General features: G+C 44.0%; 1 protein-coding gene across 3 annotated transcripts in view; it reads right to left on the bottom strand.

Annotated features, from left to right (window-relative positions):
* ccser1 (coiled-coil serine-rich protein 1) overlaps positions 1–20114 on the bottom strand; it is a 109989-nt gene that overhangs the window by 69202 nt on the left and 20673 nt on the right. For all 3 annotated transcript variants that reach the window (XM_021620867.2, XM_036935464.1, XM_021620868.2), the window contains exons 6-7: positions 3621–3777; positions 1237–1314 (exon numbers count right to left, since the gene is read on the bottom strand). In XM_021620867.2, the coding sequence (XP_021476542.1) occupies positions 1237–1314; positions 3621–3777 (235 nt within the window). The remainder of the gene's footprint in view (positions 1–1236; positions 1315–3620; positions 3778–20114) is intronic.

Raw genomic sequence — 20114 nt, 5'->3', positions numbered from 1 at the left:
AGAATTGACCTAACCATGGTCTGTTTAGTGACCCTATCCTTTTTCTCATGGAGGGTTGAATGTTTACAGCACATGTGGCCGGGCCATGACAAGAAACAGCAGTTGGCATACACACACAAACACACCTTAGGAGCATCTCAAGGAGACAGGCAGGCTGCCAAAGTTTTCTAAAAGTTCAGGTTTATCTGCAGGCTCATCTGGCCTCTGGACAGACTGTCAGAAAGGGCTGCCTGTCCTGCCACCTGTTTGTACAGAGACAACATAAAAGTGTAGTGTTTGGGGAAAAGGTTATGCGGAAACACATCAGGCAATTGATGAGCTTGGCATTTCAATGAGATCGCCTCCACCCGAGGAGGAGCAGTGAAAAAAAGCTGTGCTCTCCACGGGAGCCGCTTTCCGAGGGCGCTAATTATAAAAAGGCAGGGATAACAAATGTTCCCTAAAGGAAGTTTTTGCTCAAAGTAGGACAAGGAGTGACACGGTTTCGTCTCAGGTGGGTTGCGGGGCTTTATTTTTAAACTCAGATTTTTCTGGAACGTCAGGACGAGACCCATCCGTCTCCCCTGTCATCCAACACAACGTCAGATGCATGGGCTCCTATTCTCAGCTCCCTCCCCCTCCCTCTCCATGTGAAGAGAAGGTAGGAATGGACCAGAGCGTCACACAGCGCTCTGCCTGTGCAGTGTTGCTGCTCTTGCTGGTGCCATAGTTCCATGTAGGTCAGTAAGGAGGACACACACACAGAGATAGACACACACACACACACAGACCTATTTTCCACTCCTGTGCTCTCCGCCCCAAAAGCGCAACAAAAACTCTGCCGCCCGCCACCAAACTAAATCCCCTTTCCTCAGAAACCCTGACAAAAGCCCATTTGATAAACCTCCCCTGCCACCCAAAGACTTTCCCAAAGGGATTAATGAGATCATCTCATTGAGATCAAATTCCACTGATGCTATGGCTGAGAAAGACTCAGCCCCGTCAAGTTTCTGTGGCACTTTAAGAAGCAGAAGGACTGGAAAATGTTCCTGGGCATGCCGAGAGAAAGCAGGCATGAAAGAAGATCTAACTCACAAACAAATCCCCTTTTAAAGAACTCTGCAGGAGGTAGAATACACTTCTAAATGTGTTGAGGCTCGAAAAAGCACTAATGGTACATTATACAGCTTGGCATAGATAGGTACCAGTCGTGGTTGAGCCTTGCAAAAGTGAGTTGTTAGCTGTAAAAACAGTCACCTTTAGGGGCAGCGTCTTCTCACTACAGGGGCTGATGGGGAGAGAATGAAGGCTGCCTGCAGGACTTGTGTCAGTGCTCTGAGGAGGGAGAGAGGCGGTGAGATTTAGATAGAAACTGAAGAGAAAAAAAAACATCATTATAAGACCATTAGTATGTCACACAAAAATTCACAATTTCGAAATGTCACCATATTATTTTGAGGTGAGAGGATGAAATATGTCACCAGAGATAGGAACGTGACTAAATATACAGCAATGGGTAGTTGAAACATGAGCTCTTAAAATAACTTGTCATTTTGCTGCCTTCTTGCCATTTACAGTGACATCAAGACGATTGTACAGTGACTATTCTGACACACGCAGGTTGAGTTGTACACTTACCTATACATAGACATATACATTGTATACCTCCATACATAGAATGTCCAATCTGGGTAATAATCTTCATAATTTTATGCGTTTGGATGCCCCCTTTCAGAGAAGCAGTCCTATGTACACTTAAAGGTGCAATGTAGTCAGACTAGTCCGGCCCGATTGTGTCAACTTTCATCAATGTGTATCCCACATGCAGGTTTAAGGTCAACATTTTTCTACAGGCTTGCGTGGAAATGTCTGAACAATTAAATAAGGTTCAATTTCGGCATGGCACTGCCTGAAAGCATTCATAGTAATGGCTTTTCTCCTTATTTGAGGTGCCAGAGCTCAGTGACCAGAGATGATATATTAATAACATGGCCCTCAGCCCACTTCGATAGAGTATTTAATCATCATATTCAAATTAGGAAATGTAAATGCTTCAAATAACTAAAGGCTTTTTACCCCCCCTTTAAACTTGGCTTTCATAGGTATTAGGAACCTCTGAAAAGCACGCGGTGCAATAAGACTCTTTTGGCTGAGCAGAGATGCCCCGCGCCGCTGTGTTTCATCCAATATTTATTTATTCTGGATGTGGAGGGGAAGAAACACCACAGAGGGGGAGCGGAGAAGAACCACCGCCAGGTCTCAATATCACGAGGTCAAGCAAATAAAACGCAAAGCAAATAAACAAGTCATTCTTATTCTTGTTACTGAGCGGTTTACATACGGTGATGGAAGGCAGCACATTTGCAAGTTAATGAGAGTACGGAGTCAGCAGAGAGGGCAAACTATTTCCTCTTTAATATTCAAGTTCTTCTGTTGTGTGCTCCTCTCTGGCCCTTCTCCTGTACAGCCTCTAATTGTTCATGTAGACTTATTTTATCTGGCCGATGGGTCTTTTTGAGACAACGCAAAAAGATGAACAAATAACAGAGAGAATCAGACAATGCATCATTCGACTCGCATTGTGATCTTTTTGTGTTGGCTTGGATCTCAGGTTAAACACAGCAGCAGGCAGGTGCTACTAGGGGGGAGATGACCTTCAAAGCAACATAGGATGTTGTGAATTCCAGCTTGGCCAGCAGTGCCTAATGTCTTGTCACCAAGGAATAGAATCATGCTGCTACTGTTAGAGGCATTGATTTTCTACCAGAGCAGCCACGCTTGGTACTGTAGGACTGGTTCTGGTCCACGGTTATTGTAGAATGGATTCCAAGAATTAAATGTTAACCAAACACCATGGAGTCTGCTGTGTGATTTCTCAGTTAATTAGCCATTACACAAATAGCTAATCACATTTATAATAGTGGGATGTAATTTGATTGCGTTTCCCTAGCCACTCCAGATACTATCCATTCCCAGAATTAAAACCCCCATTAAATACACAAAGGCATTTAGAAAGCTGCGGAGTGCACGGCGTCAGGCTGAGGCTTTAACAAGCTCCAGGCTTCACTGTGTGACAACGCCAAAAGCACACAGCTATTTAAATGAACAAATGGAAATTACTTCCAGCACTTGTTTTTGAGGTTGAAATATACCATGTTCAGAGCTGATAGAGCAGAATACTGGTAGAGACTGGCTGCTATTGGGACTGTTGTGCTGCTGGGGCAACCACCATTCTGGTGTAGGCTACATCATGTGTTGCTATCAAATGGATGATTGAGTTACCAATGCCATTATCTAGGACCTTTGTAATCCATGGGTATGACAGTTTCTATCGACTACTATGTGGTTATGAATTAACTTGCAGGGGGAGGAGCCATGTTTACCCCATTCCTCCACCCCCCCCTCCCTTGCTTGCTTGCTTACTGTGGAGAGTGTAAATTTAAATCTGGACCTCAAAGCCAGTTCCACTGCTAATTTTCATTCTTCCCTCTAATCAAAGACTGATTTAAACCTGGCTGGGAAACCAAGTGTGTGCATCTAATTATCAGGTAGAACAGCAAACCAGCAGTACCCTGGACATCCAGGCTCTGATTTGAATACCCCTGGTGTAAGGTGTGACAGGTGGTACTACTGCAGTCTACCTCCTGCAGGGTCCTCCGGAGGCGCAGCAGCAGGGTCTTGACGGAAGTGCAGTCCTGCTGCATCAGCCTGAGGGGTAGTGCCTCCAGCCCCGGGGCCTCGTCCTCTCGGCCCAGGCACCAGTCAGCCGGCAGCAGGGTGGTCGGCCGGCAAGGCTCCCTGGAACACAAGCACAGAGTCACCTTCACGGAAACAAATATGCACAGAAGGGGGGGGGGCATATTCACAGATAGCTCCTAATTTGAAATACTACAGTTGCAAAGGAGAATAAATGTACCAGAGTCCTATTTATTCACTATTATAAACTGGGTGGTTTGAGTCCATTGGCTGAAAGCCATGGTATATATCTATATATACTTTTTAGTCTTCTAATTATATTGATAACCAGTTTATAATAGGAATAAGGCACCTCGGGGGTTGTGGTATATGGCCAATATACCACAGCTAATGGCTGCATAAGAACAGCCCTTAGCCGTGGTATACTGGCCATTTACCACAACTCCTTTTTGCTTAAATACACAATTAAAATCATTGAAAATAAAGTAGTATGTCCTACACTGTTTGTTCGTTGATTAGGACTCACCTAAAGAGTCCCTTTACAACATCCTTTACAAATAGGCCTACAGCATCTTAAATGTATTGTGGGCTGAAGATAACATTTTAAAGACAGAAGGCACTTTCTTTAATGACACGTTCTCTAAACGTGTCATTCTCTAAACGTGCCTAGTTCAAACAGAATCTAGACTCATCTCAAATGGACTGGTTGAGATTTTGCCAGTTGTGTTCAGAGTTTAGAACACTGGAACCTGTTCGCACAGAAAATCAAAACAGTTGAGATGAGTCTAGATTTTCTCTGATGGCCTGTGTGAACTCCGCTTAAAAGAGTTGCTCCGTCTGATGATAAAACCCCCCTCATCATGCAGCCAAAAAGGTCCAGGTGTCACTTCAGAGTTGCTCCAAATGGGCAGCCGAGAAAATAAACCATGTCGCAAATATCAATTGGATCCACTTCCTTGTTTGAGATAACACTTCATTCCTAGGAGGACAGGAGCCGTGATGAATTATTTCATATGAGCGATTACCATCGCAGATATTAGGTGTAAAAAGGAATCTGAGTGTTCCTCGTAAAACATGCTCAACTGTGTTCGAGACATTGCATTAGAGTTCCACCTGACCAGAGTTTGAGCAATAAGAGATTAATGGTGTCCAGATAACTTTATCAACAGATGAAGACTTCATTTCACTTCCTTACCCTCCTCCGCAAAATGGAGATGTGGGGAATGGGATGTTTTAATTGCAAACAAAATTGACTGCGGCCCCAAATTCGCTCCAGTTGATTTTCTTCCTACGCAGGCCATTGTATGGAAGAAGATCATGAGTGAGTTGGATATCTGAGCGATACAGAACATAACGTCATTGAAAGGAAGGCTTGAGTCCTTAGAGTATGGCATAAATTCTGTTTGTCATCGACATCTAATAAAATATGCCTTGATCAATTAATCTGAAGTTTGATAATAAATAACATCAGCTTTACACTGACATGTATGTTTCATACTGTTGACATTTTTTTACACTACTGTGTTGTGTGACTGCAAGACTGCTTCATGACATTTTCAAAAGTTGAGTACAAAAATATCAAAGCGTCTTCTAAAAATGTTAAGGACAACAAAGAGAGCTAGCGGGCTGCAAGCAACAAGAAACAAACAAAATCAGGAGGCTCTAGCTTATTATAAACAGCATCCATAACACCTAGACCGGGGGACTTTTAGCACTGACATTGAGATGCCTTCGCTTCACCAATGCTTTATTGGCACAAAAGACCATCCAAGACGAGTGTTTTGTTGGGAAAACTAGTAGCAAAAACATCTCGTCATAATACTCTCGTTCGCAAGTAGCAACAATTAATACAGTCAAGCGTTCAAATGTTCCCCTGAAGCACTTGCATTGACATGTGTTCTAAAGGTAGTGATGAGAGAGAGTGAGTCTACACAGAGCACCTGACTAAAGACATGATCCATCACACAGGCGTCCTCTGATTTCCTGCCTGTAGACCAATCTGACCAGATGGAGCCTCTCCCTGCCAAAACAAACACAGAAACTATAGATTTTAGAAAGGCGGAGAAGTCAAGATGAAAGTCTTCTTTTAACAGATTAACATTGAGCATAAATTGCTCAAGGGGATGCGGAGGTGGGTGAATGTGGTCTAAAATATTTCAGTCATCAATGCTTACTCTACATGATGCCACAGATTAATTGGTTTGCTCTACTGAGGTGAGTGTGCAGTGGCTGGTTCTATGTGTGTTGGAGCCATGGAGGACACACATCTCAGCACTGATGTTGGGTGATTAGGCCTGGCTCGCAGTCTGCGTTCCAATTCATCCCAAAGGTGGAGATGGAGTTGAGGTCAGGCTCTGTGCAGGCCAGTCAAGTTCTTCCACACCGATCTCGATAAACCATTTCTGTATGAACCTCGCTTTGTGCACGGGGGCATTGTCATGCTAAAACAGGAAAGGGCTTTCCCCAAACTGTTGCCACAAAGTTGGAAGTAAAGAATCATCTAGAATGTCATTGTATGCTGTAGCGTTAATATTTCCCTTCAATGGAACTAAGGGGCCTAGCCCGAACCATGAAAAACAGCCCCAGACCGTTATTCCTTCTCCACCAAACTTTACAGTTGGCACTATGCATTTGAGCAGGTAGCGTTCTCCTGGCATCTACCAAACCCAGATTTGTCTGTACGAGAACGCATTTACACTGCTCCAGAGTCAAATGGTGCCGACCTTTACAACACTCCAGCTGACGCTGGGCATTGCGATCAGGCTTGTGTGGCTGCCCGGCCAAGGAAACCCATTTTCACGAAGCTCCCAACGAACAGTTATTGTGCTGGCTTTGCTTCCAGAGGCAGTTTGGAACTTGGTAGTGAGTGTTACAACGATTTTTACTCCAGAATTCAGAGGTCCCGTTCTGTGTGCTTGTGTGGCCTACCACCTTGCGGTTGAGCCGTTGTTGCTCCTAAACGTTTCCACTTCATAATAACAGCACTTACAGTTGACCGGGGCAGCTCTAGCAGGGCAGAAATGTAAAAAACAGACTTGTTGGAAAGGTGGCATCTTCTGACAGTGCCACGTTGAAAGTCACTGAGCTCTTCAGTAAGGCCATTCTACTACCAATGTTTGTTTATGGAGATTGCATGGCTGTGTGCTCAATTTAATACACCTGTCAGCAACGGATGTGGCTGAAATAGCCAAATCCACTAATTTGAAGGGGTGTCCACATACACTATATATACAAAAGTATGTATGCGGCTGCAGACAGTCTACTCAGCAAGATGATGAATAACCTACAGGAGGGGTGATTTCTCTCCTTAGGACGATCAATTTTGTCACTTCGTCAAGGCTGTGGATTAGGGCTGATAGCCAGTGTCCTCTGGTCTGTCTCTGGATGCTTGTACTCTACTCAGTACTGTAGGCCTGTAGTGGATGAACAGAGCAGGCATAGAGCAGACCAAGCCAGGCACCTGCAGACACTAGGACTACTACAGGATGTGACTGGCTGTCAACTTACCAACGCTACAATACAAAGCTTTCTTTGCAGAAACATTCAACGTGATCCATTTCACTATTCTGAAAAATCCAATTAACTTTATGAGTTTAAATATTTTGGACTGAACTCCCGCAGAAAATGATTTATTGTGCTCAGAGCAACACGTTTCTCTCTTTGTAAATGCTTTCCATTTCCAGAGAAGGCCAACTGACAAATAATTACATGTAGTCAAATGAATTATGGCTGCCTAAAAAGCATTAGCTGGGACTGCAATAAATATGAATAAATCCTTGTCACTCACCAGGCTGCATTGTCCTCACAACACAGTCAATTAACATTGAGACTGTCGACCAAAGGCAGTGTCCTGGGCTGCTTTCAGAGGTAGCTTTCATCTCTCAACATAAGCATTCTGTACCAACACTACGGTGATTGTATTGCCTATTCTCCCAGCCAGAGACACAGCAGGCCACATAATTCAATGCTCCACAGGATTGGTGGTAAACCATCTATAATGTTGTTGTGCTTTCCAGGAATTAGCCATTTCCCCAAAAATGAATGTCGTTGCCCCAGTTAGACGGTTTAAGGGAAAGTAGTCATGACCAATTATCGATTTTGTCCAGTATTACCCTAAAATACAGTACCTCCATCTAGCCAGGATTGTGAAAAATTCACAGACTTGTGGTATTTGTAGTTCTTGTATTTCCTAATTGTAGTTATGTTTGTATTCTTCTAAATCTTTGACTAGGGCTACATGTAAAGTCCTCCAATCAGCTGTAAAGTATTCTCCCACAGAACAAACCTGAACATTTTCCTGATAGGCCTAATTGGACTTGGACTGTGTGTATGTGCGTGCTTGTGTGTATGATGGGCAACATGTGATGGCTGGGACACATGAGCTCCTGGCACGGGATGAACTGCAAGGATTTAAAACTCTCTGAATTAGGGCCTGATGTGTTTGTGCTCCAAGCCATTTATGTTGATTTGTTTATTCTAAGATGTTGGGGCCTGTTAACCATTTACAAACCCAAGAGCCTCGTAAAATTAGTGAGGGCATTTGCCTACTAGTCTTGACATGCACTGTACAGAGTCACCCAAAGAACTTGCAACTATCGCCTCTCCATGCCTCCGTCACAATGCAATGTGTGCATACAAACAATGAGAAACCAAGGTGGTGGAAGACTGATGGAAGACATAAATGCTGTTTAGAAAGGACCAAGGTCATCACAACAAATGTACCATGTCTATGTATCACCGGTTGGTTGGTGGTGAAAGGACAGAGGATGATGAATCTCGTATCTAGGCCAGGTTTCAGGCCACGACTTCCTCCTCCTACAGTAATTAGCTGCTTACACACGAGACTGCAGTGTAAACATGTGCATGCTCCCATGTGTGGCACCACTCTCCCCTGTCACAGGGCATCAACATTAGGAGCTTGCCATCAGGGTACGCCTGGGATTCCACAACCGGCATCATCTTTAAAACACTACATCTGGCAAGATCGACCAGTTCAGGACATCATCGCCACATATGCCGCCATAACTCAGTGCAATCGTCTCAAGTGATAGAGTAAGCGTGAGTAAAGAACAAATCAGAGAAATAAAGCAATTAAACAAGAGTTTTTTGTCAAGCAACTAAAATAAGCCTTCAAATGGACTTAATTAACATATGGCTGAATACTTATGCTGCTGTCAAACAGCCACTGGTTTTGCCTTATGGATTGATCTGGACACCATCAAATGTTTGCGAGCCCTTCACTTGGTCAATATGTCTTCTGAATAGTAAAAAAGCGTAACGAAAAGCCTGAGAGTTCACATGGCAACAAGCAAATTGAAAGGGTGGAAATTTGATTTCAAATATGGCAGTCGACTGTGGTATTTTGGACGCAGTAATTGCAGAATAATTGCAATAATTTGGACGCAACAATTGCAGAAAAAAGTATTTTTGACGCAGTGTACTGCAGTTATACTTCACTGTGACTGCAATCTTTTTTCGTAAGCATAAATTCTAAAGGAGGGTAAAACAAATGTGTCTGAAATGAGGGGAACTTTGCTGCTTCTGAGGCACTCCAGTTCTGGAGCTGTGCGACCTTGCTCTGAGGTCAGGCGGGCCCCTGTCACTGACAGTACACAGTGCCAAATCATTCCAAGCTCTGATTGGAAGAAAAAAAAAGGTCTCTCTTTCCAGGTCGTTTCCAGGGTTGCGTTCATTAGGGCACACGTTTTAAAACGTTTTGGAAACAAAAACAAAGACGATAATTTTTCATTGGACTTCAGATTGTACATCCCCATTTCGTGGAAGAGGCAACACCTCCAACACAGAAACTATGTGGTAACACAGCAGTTGCGAATAAAAGTCAACCACATGAAAGTACAGCGAGACAAAGTAATAATCTGCATCCAACACTTGTCAGGCAGAAAATAATGAGGGCAATAACAAACTACACTGCAAATCTTTATTGCAGACTCCATAAGCTCAAATAAGCCTATCCTCCAAGTGTGCGGCCAAATCAATAATATTGCTAAATCTGCCACGGTGCACATATACACAATAATGGCAGGTGTTGTTTTAGCAGATATCTACTACAGAGGGAAAAGTGCACAAAATGTATTCTATCAATATGTCCCTGTTATGCTGGTTCCTTTTCAGTCAGTCAACTTCGGTACTAGCCCCGCCTTCCACAAGTGATATGCGTGAGGCTCAGATTCATTCCTTCAATTATTCTGCTCTTCACCTCGGTGTGAACAGGAACGATTCATGCTACTAAGTTAAATGTCTAAAGCGAACAAAACAACGAAAGCTAACAAGCCGGGTTTGGGTTTGAGACATGCCCCAATGAATTAAACGATCCGTTTGTTGTCTTGAATATCTCGGCGCATGCTCAGGCCGCCCTCGCTCAAATTGGTTTGTGTGCGAGACTAGGGGACGGCGGGGCAGGTTCTCTTTTTCTGTTGGACTGATGCAATCGGGGGAGAAGGGCCTTGGTGAGGGAGGTGAGCAAGAACACTCTAAATAACTCAGGAGCCAGACATGTAGCCTAAGAAGGAATGAAAATGAATTATTTATGCTAAATTATTATTAGCCTAGTATTTCAAGGCTATTATTTCAAGATTCTCTGGTCTGATGAACACTTTGGCCTGAACTCCAAGTGTCACTTCTGGAGGAAACCTGGCACCATCCCTACGGTGAAGCATTGTGGTGGCAGAATCATGCGGTGGGGATGTTTTTTAGCAGCAGGGACTGGGCGACTAGTCAGGATTGAGGCAAAAATGAACGGAGCAAAGTACAGAGAGATCCTTGATAAAAACCTGCTCCAGAGCACTCAGGACCTCAGACTGGGGCGAAGGTTCACCTTCCAATAAGACAACGACCCTAAGCACATAGCCAACACAACGCAGGAGTGGCTTCGGGACAAGTCTCTGAATGTCCTTGAGTGGGCCAGCCAGAGCCTGGACTTGAACCCGATTGAACATCTCTGGAGAGACCTGAAAATAGCTGTGCAGCACGCTCCCCATCCAACCTGACATAGCTTGAGAGGCTCTACAGAGAAGAATGGGAGAAACTCCCCAAATACAGGAGGGCCAAGCTTGTAGCGTCATACCCAAGAAGACGTGAGGCTGTAATCGCTGCCAAAGGGTGCTTCAACAAAGTACTGAGTAAGGGGTCTGAATACTTAGGTACATTTTATATTTCCGTTTTTTATATTTAAATAGCAAACATTTCTAAAAATCCTGTTTTTGCTTTGTCATTATGGGGTATTATATGCAGATTGATGTAAGGCTGTAATCTAACAAAATGTGGAAAAAGTCAAGGGGTCTGAATACTTTCCGAAGGCACTGTATATGCAATTTATAGACTATTATAATTGAATACAACAAAATGTTGTTTAAATGCTGAGCGCTTAATGTTCATGCCAGCCTACTGTGTCGCACTTGCAAATTATTCACATTGTATTTATTTGTAGATATAGCCTTTACATAAATAAATAATAATAGCCTAAATAATTAATTCCTTCTTCGGCTACATGTCTGACTCCTGACCTATTTGTATGCTGTTTAATAGGTAGCCTATTAGATTGCCTATTTGAAATGATGAGCACTTCTTACTGTCACCTTTTCATGTTGTTTATTAAAACTACTTTTAATTTCAAATCAAAATCAATACATTGAAACCAAATGGTATGTCCAGATAGTCACAAAAACACATGGGTGTTGGTTAAATTGTGATTTTAACAAATTTGGAGCAGCATTTTTTTCTTCTTCTTGTGAGCGAGAAGCTGTTTTTAGTGGAATGGTTGTTAAGGACACGAAGCGTCGGAGCAGTGCACAAGCGCTAGAGTGGTGAGCGATGAGCGGGATTGTCGATCGCTCAACTCCACTCACATGCTCTGCGGATTTACAATCAGAGAATTATAAAAAGCAGGAGAATATTTGATTAATTTGGGTTCTGATAGTAATTCCCCTGTTTCAGATTCAATAGTTGCTATATCAGCTAATTGGTCATTACTGCTTAGCTTGTTGGGAAGTAAACAACTGGGACGATTACCATAGTTGAGTCCAACTCAATGGATGGCAAATTCGGCTCTCTGTCTTATCAATAAATTAAATTCGGTCTTGACTTTGGAAAGAGTAATAATTACTTGGTCTGAATTGTTGTTGTTGTTAATATTTCCAATTCTGATATCTTCCATAATTGTGATTTATTCAACCCAGACGCAAATGCAGTTGCATTATTTTTTATAAAACAGTTGGTGGCATCCAAGAGAATCCAGGAGTCATTGATTGAAATGATATGGATCATTATGAATTAATTGAGTTCAATTTAAAATTGATGACAGAATGTAGGACTTTGTAGTAATGAAACGTTGAAACGCCATCATGTGGTTCTTTTAGGAGATTCTGACATTTGTAATTGGCAGTAGTAGGCGTGATAATTGGACAAGCTCATTCAGTGGGGCAAAAAAGTATTTAGTTAGCCACCAATTGTGCAAGTTCTCCCACTTAAAAAGATGAGAGGCCTGTAATTTTCATCATAGGTACACTTCAACTATGACAGATAAAATGAGAAAAAAAATAAGTATTTGGTAAATAAACAAAAGTTTCTCAATACTTTGTTATATACCCTTTGTTGGCAATGACAGAGGTCAAACATTTTCTGGTTTTCACTCAAAATCTCACAATACATGGCCCCATTCATTCTTTCCTTTACACGGATCAGTCGTCCTGGTCCCTTTGCAGAAAAACAGCCCCAAAGCATGATGTTTCCACCCCCATGCTTCACAGTAGGTATGGTGTTCTTTGGATGCAACTCAGCATTCTTTGTCCTCCAAACACGACGAGTTGAGTTTTTACCAGAAAGTTATATTTTGGTTTCATCTGACAATATGACATTCTCTCAATCTTCTTCTGGATCATCCAAATGCTCTCTAGCAAACTTCAGACGGGCCTGGACATGTACTGGCTTAAGCAGGGGGACACATCTGGCACTGCAGGATTTGAGTCCCTGGCGGCGTAGTCTGTTACTGATGGTAGGCTTTGCTACTTTATTCCCAGCTCTCTGCAGGTCATTCACTAGGTCACCCCGTGTGGTTCTGGGATTTTTGCTCACCGTTCCTTGTGATAATTTTGACCCCACGTGGTGAGATCTTGCGTGGAGCCCCAGATCGAGGGAGATTATCAGTGGTCTTGTATGTCTTCCATTTCCTAATAATTGCTCCCACAGTTGATTCCTTCAAACCAAGCTGTGTACCTATTGCATATTCAGTCTTCCCAGCCTGGTGCAGGTCTACAATTTTGTTTCTGGTGTCCTTTGACAGTGTCCTTTGACAGCTCTTTGGTCTTGGCCATAGTGGAGTTTGGAGTGTGACTGTTTGAGGTGTGGACAGGTGTCTTTTATACTGATAACAAGTTCAAACAGGTGCCATTAATACAGGTAACGAGTGGAGGACAGAGGAGCCTCTTAAAGAAGAAGTTACAGGTCTGTGAGAGCCAGAAATCTTGCTTGTTTGTAAATACTTATTTTCCACCATAATTTGCAAATAAATGCATTAAAAATCCTACAATGTGATTTTCTGGATTTTTTTTCTCATTTTGTCTGTCATAGTTGAAGTGTACCTATGATGAAAATTACAGGCCTCATCTTTTTAAGTGGGAGAACTTGCACAATTGGTGGCTGACTAAATACTTTTTTGCCCCACTGTATGTCTAGTTTCTATTTTCCTGATTTTAGAAAATAGGAGTGTAGATAGATTTTATATTATTTTAGAAAATGTTTTACGCCTGTTTAAGTAGAAAGTGTACTTGTTTGCTTCTGGATTATGTGTTTGGTTACATATGGATTGTAGTTGGTCTTATTATATTTGTACCCCATGTCCAAAATGGCATTCATGTCTGTCCCAACAACCAAGTGGAATTCAGCTAATTCCAACAATATGCTGTTCAGAGAATCAAAAAACTTTGGATCATATGAATTTGGACTGTGCACATTAATAAAAACAATTCTCTTTCCATTATGGATACATTTTAGAAAAGTGATTCTGCCTTCTTGGTCTTCGCCTTTACCCAAGATGGTGATTTTTAGTTTCATTATGATTACACCGTTTGTTTGAGGCTGATGAAAAAGCAGCCATATTGTAGAAATGGTTCTGCACTCTATGTGCGTCTTTATGAAGCAGGTGTGTTTCTTGTTATATCAATATGGTTTCTTGCTAGGATATCAAGACAGCTGGAACAGTTGATAGGACAATTTAGGCCTTCCAAATTCCAAAAGAGAATTGCTAGCATTGGAAGCTTATATTGATGATATGATTGTGATCATTAGTGTTATTAGCCAATGGATGTGTAACAAAAAGCAGGACCCACAGGGAAACTCACCCATTGGTTCTTCCCCACCCAGAAAACCTCCCTGTAAACCATTCCCCCGCCCCCTCCACTCCCCCACTATCATTACAGGGCTGTAGCATAACAGAGAGTGGCAGCCTTACACATGGAGTCTCTTAGGAGCATCTTTTTTCGTCTTTAGGTATAACATTTTTTTACAAAGTAAAACAAAATAGGTAACAATTTTCAGACCTTTACAGTATCGTTAGCAAACTTCATAAGTTACGGTGGGTAATGAAGAAAAGTAAATAACAGATATGCAAGCCTAAACCGTCAAATAGGATACAGTGGCTGTAGGAGCAATAGTTCTTAATCCATTGTCATCTATTATTAGCAATATGGTTTATATGACAAACATATATTTGCCCTCCATTTTTATTAAGCATTTAAGTGCTACATACTATGTAAAAAGAGGATATGGGTGCAAGAAATGCAGTCTAAACAATAATTCATCATGGCCTGTAGGCCAAGTGCTCCCTGGGAGATAAATTCAATAGCCTGCCCGAAATGAATGGGACACCAATAATATATTTATTTAAAAAAATTTGAGGGACTCATTAGCAGTAGCAAAAAAAAATTCAGGGGAATAATTTCCAACTTATACTCGGTGGTCAGTTTATTAGGTACACCATCCCGTTCACAAAAATGGCTCGCTCCTAAAGACAATGAGTCACATGGCTGTGGCTTGCTATATAAAGCAGGCAGACAGCCATTCAGTCACTGTTCGATTGAACGTTTGAGGCAAAGCATTTGACCTAAGCGACTTTGAGCGTGGTATGATCGTCAGTGCAAGGCATGCCTGTTCCAGTATCTCAGAAACTGATGTCCTCCTGGGCTTTTCACGCACAACAGTCAGCAGCAATCCTGTGGGCGGAAACAGTTTATTGACAAGAGAAGGTCGAGAAAAAAATGGCAAGAATTGTGCAACCTAACAGGCGGGCCACAAACAGGCAAATAACGGCACAGTACAACAGTAGTGTGCAGAACGGCCACTTGGAACGCATAATTCATAGGTCCTTGTCACGGATGGGCTATTGCAGCCACACCGGGTTCCACTCCTATCAGCTAAAAACAAGAATCAGCTACAGTGTGCACGCGATCACCAACACCGGACAATTGAGGAGTCTGACAAATTAATCCGACGAATCCCGGTTCCTGTTGCGTCATGCTGATGGCAGAGTCAGGATTTGGCGTAAGCAGCATGAATCCACTGGCCCATCCTGCCTTGGGTCAACGGTACAGGCTGGTGGCAGTGGTGTAATGATGTGGCAAATGTTTTTCCGGACCAGGTTAGGTCCCTTGATAGCAATTGAGCAATGATTGAATGCTACACCTTGAAGAATCCATACCCCTAAGAATTCAGGCTGTTCTGGAGACAAAGGGGGGTACGACCCAGTACTCGGTGTACCCAATAAACTGGCCACATAGTGTATATAGCCTTATTTTGCCCATGTAAGGATTAAATGCCCCAAAAGCCCCAGAGGGAAGCAGCCCCAGTCCGTGTGGCACATCAATAGATTGTCCATTGTTCATTAATTGGCAGTGTCACTGTGTTAATATTCTCCTGTTAAGCCAGTCATGATCGGGTTCCATCTGACTCATCCCCTTGTGTGTTGGGTTTGATGTGATTCTTGAAGTCTTGAGCTTCCTTGGCAGTGGAGAATGTGTGTGTTGTGTTCTGGAAGGTCAAGATGAGTTTTGCCGGGTGGATGAAGCCCCATCTCAGATTTAGCTTGTGTAGCTGGGATCTTACCTCGTTGTAGGTCACCCCCTCTGTTTTAGTGTAGGCACTCAGGATGCTGATCCTATTCTATGCATAGATCAGAGCCCCCGATTCCACTGCATGGCAAACAATTCACTGTTTGACTTCAACTGTGGAATTGTATAAATCATACAACAAGAGACATTCTGGAGAGGACCCGTGCCGTGCTCAATGTTAATTAGCAGCATGGGACCCAGCTTCTCCTTCCCGAACAGTTCATAGAAAAGATTGCTCATGAAAGAAGTGGGATTGCCCGCTTCCATGACAATTTCATGTCCTATAACCCACACATTGAATTTACGGGATAATTTAAGTGATTCTGTTTTCTCTTTTAGGAGAACGATTGCCCCTTCTAGCTTAAGCTAGAAGTCATGGAGTCACACTTCTGTCACATTTTACATTTTCTGAATTATTATTGTAGAACATAAGACTGTAAAAACACAATGATATCAGCTCCATGTGATTTTAATTTCGGGAATCTGTTCAAGTATTCCCACGCATACTACGTGATCATATACAAATGTATGCAAGGTTTGAAACGATTATGTTTTAATCAAATATTATATCCATTTGGGCTTCTTGCGGTCTATTTGCAGTCTTCTAATTATTTGTAATTATGTTCCGCCCCCCGACCATTCCCTCACGAATAAATCAGCCCGCGGCTGAATGAAGTTGATGACCCCTGCTCTAGGTGGCTTGGTGTTTCCGATGTGGGATGCAGAGATGTATTGGGTCGTTGGTCGGGTCGATTGTCTCACCGGCTCCTGTGCCCTCTGTCGCCGGTTACGGGAGGCTACTCAAAGAGAGAGGGTGACCAGGTTCTGTGGGTATCCCCCCGCCTCCTGTCTGCCTTGGTTAGGCACCTCCTGCCTCTCTTCCCAAAAGCATCCGGGTCCCACTTCGGTGATCCGGTCCTATGTAGACTATCGAGACCAGGCTAACTAAACAAACACTGCATAGTGTGCTAGCTACTACAATATATTCTGACTTCCTAATGTTGGACTTGCTTGGGTAGTGGTCTTGTTTAGTATATGTAGCTAGCTTTAATTTTCTTGTTTATTCAAAAAACGTCCTGTGCTGTGGTCAAAGAGGCTAGACTAGAAGCTTCATCATGGCTAACGTCAGCTAGCATGCATAACTTCAGGTGAATGAAGCTTACCAGATTTCACCCAGCATTATGCCAATCACATTCCTATTTCCAATTTCTGGAGTTGGAGTGGGGCTTGTGGGTACTTCTGATGAGGAAACAGCCTCCGAGCACTTGGCTTGGGTAACCCCCGGAGCAAGGGAGCAAGGGGCCTTAGAAGGGGTATGAGCGACCGGTGAGTCCCTCCACAAAAACAGTGCCACCACGTTTGTTAACGGCCAAACGGTGTGCTATGTCAACCATTGCTGGAGCCCCTCGAGTCCATAAGGGGCTGGGCTTCATCCAGGGTCTCATGGAAGCACAACTTAGTTTGGAAGCGCGTTCAATGGTGTTCAAGGATTGAGAGTAATAAGTTGGGTGAGTCGCTCTCTGTCCACAAGAGGGCACTACTCCTGCATAGGTGGCTCATTATTAGGATTCATTGCTAATTCCTGCCTGCAGCTCACTAGTCCCTATGAGGTGCTTAGTTTGTACTTCCGGCGCCGACAGAGATGGCCGCCTCGCTTCGCGTTCCTAGGAAACTATGCAGTTTTTTGTTTTTTTACGTGTTATTTCTTACATTAGTACCCCAGGTCCTCTTAGGTTTCATTACATACAGTCGAGAAGAACTACTGAATATAAGATCAGCATCAACTCACCATCAGTACGACCAAGAATATGTTTTTCGCGACGCGGATCCTGTGTTCTGCCTTACAAACAGGACAACGGAGTGGATCCTATGCAGCGACCCAAAAAAACGACTCCGAAAGAGAGGGAAACGAGGCGGTCTTCTGGTCAGACTCCGGAGACGGGCACAGCGCGCACCACTCCCTAGCATTCTTCTTGCCAATGTCCAGTCTCTTGACAACAAGGTTGATGAAATCCGAGCAAGGGTAGCATTCCAGAGGGACATCAGAGACTGTAACGTCCTTTGCTTCACTGAAACATGGCTCACTGGAGAGACGCTATCCGAAGCGGTGCAGCCAACGGGTTTCTCCACACATCGCGCAGACAGAAACAAACATCTTTCTGGTAAGAAGAGGGGCGGGGCCGTATGCCTCATGGCCAACGTGACATGGTGTGATGAAAGAAACATACAGGAACTCAAATCCTTCTGTTCACCTGATTTAGAATTCCTCACAATCAAATGTAGACCGCATTATCTACCAAGAGAATTCTCTTCAATTATAATCACAGCCGTATATATCCCCCCCAAGCAGACACATCGATGGCTCTGAACGAACTTTATTTAACTCTCTGCAAACTGGAAACAATTTATCCGGAGGCTGCATTCATTGTAGCTGGGGATTTTAACAAGGCTAATCTGAAAACAAGACTCCCCAAATTTTATCAGCATATCGATTGCGCAACCAGGGGAGGAAAGACCTTGGACCATTGTTACTCTAACTTCCGCGACGCATATAAGGCCCTGCCCCGCCCCCCTTTCGGAAAAGCTGACCACGACTCCATTTTGTTGATCCCTGCCTACAGACAGAAACTAAAACAAGAGGCTCCCACGCTGAGGTCTGTCCAACGCTGGTCCGACCAAGCTGACTCCACACTCCAAGACTGCTTCCATCACGTGGACTGGGAGATGTTTCGTATTGCGTCAGACAACAACATTGACGAATACGCTGATTCGGTGTGCGAGTTCATTAGAACGTGCGTTGAAGATGTTGTTCCCATAGCAACGATTAAAACATTCCCTAACCAGAAACCGTGGATTGATGGCAGCATTCGTGTGAAACTGAAAGCGCGAACCACTGCTTTTAATCAGGGCAAGGTGTCTGGTAACATGACCGAATACAAACAGTGCAGCTATTCCCTCCGCAAGGCTATCAAACAAGCTAAGCGCCAGTACAGAGACAAAGTAGAATCTCAATTCAACGGCTCAGACACAAGAGGCATGTGGCAGGGTCTACAGTCAATCACGGACTACAGGAAGAAATCCAGCCCAGTCACGGACCAGGATGTCTTGCTCCCAGGCAGACTAAATAACTTTTTTGCCCGCTTTGAGGACAATACAGTGCCACTGACACGGCCTGCAACGAAAACATGCGGTCTCTCCTTCACTGCAGCCGAGGTGAGTAAGACATTTAAACGTGTTAACCCTCGCAAGGCTGCAGGCCCAGACGGCATCCCCAGCCGCGCCCTCAGAGCATGCGCAGACCAGCTGGCCGGTGTGTTTACGGACATATTCAATCAATCCCTATACCAGTCTGCTGTTCCCACATGCTTCAAGAGGGCCACCATTGTTCCTGTTCCCAAGAAAGCTAAGGTAACTGAGCTAAATGACTACCGCCCCGTAGCACTCACATCCGTCATCATGAAGTGCTTTGAGAGACTAGTCAAGGACCATATCACCTCCACCCTACCTGACACCCTAGACCCACTCCAATTTGCTTACCGCCCAAATAGGTCCACAGACGATGCAATCTCAACCACACTGCACACTGCCCTAACCCATCTGGACAAGAGGAATACCTATGTGAGAATGCTGTTCATCGACTACAGCTCGGCATTCAACACCATAGTACCCTCCAAGCTCGTCATCAAGCTCGAGACCCTGGGTCTCGACCCCGCCCTGTGCAACTGGGTACTGGACTTCCTGACGGGCCGCCCCCAGGTGGTGAGGGTAGGCAACAACATCTCCTCCCCGCTGATCCTCAACACTGGGGCCCCACAAGGGTGCGTTCTGAGCCCTCTCCTGTACTCCCTGTTCACCCACGACTGCGTGGCCACGCACGCCTCCAACTCAATCATCAAGTTTGCGGACGACACAACAGTGGTAGGCTTGATTACCAACAACGATGAGACGGCCTACAGGGAGGAGGTGAGGGCCCTCGGAGTGTGGTGTCAGGAAAATAACCTCACACTCAACGTCAACAAAACTAAGGAGATGATTGTGGACTTCAGGAAACAGCAGAGGGAACACCCCCCTATCCACATCGATGGAACAGTAGTGGAGAGGGTAGCAAGTTTTAAGTTCCTCGGCATACACATCACAGACAAACTGAATTGGTCCACTCACACAGACAGCATCGTGAAGAAGGCGCAGCAGCGCCTCTTCAACCTCAGGAGGCTGAAGAAATTCGGCTTGTCACCAAAAGCACTCACAAACTTCTACAGATGCACAATCGAGAGCATCCTGGCGGGCTGTATCACCGCCTGGTATGGCAACTGCACCGCC

The sequence above is a fragment of the Oncorhynchus mykiss genome, chromosome 11, assembly GCF_013265735.2.
Source record: "Oncorhynchus mykiss isolate Arlee chromosome 11, USDA_OmykA_1.1, whole genome shotgun sequence".
In the NCBI taxonomy this organism is placed as follows: Eukaryota; Metazoa; Chordata; class Actinopteri; order Salmoniformes; family Salmonidae; genus Oncorhynchus; species Oncorhynchus mykiss.
The sequence above is the reverse complement of the archived record's forward strand: the minus strand, read 5'-3'. Positions and strand labels throughout refer to the sequence as shown.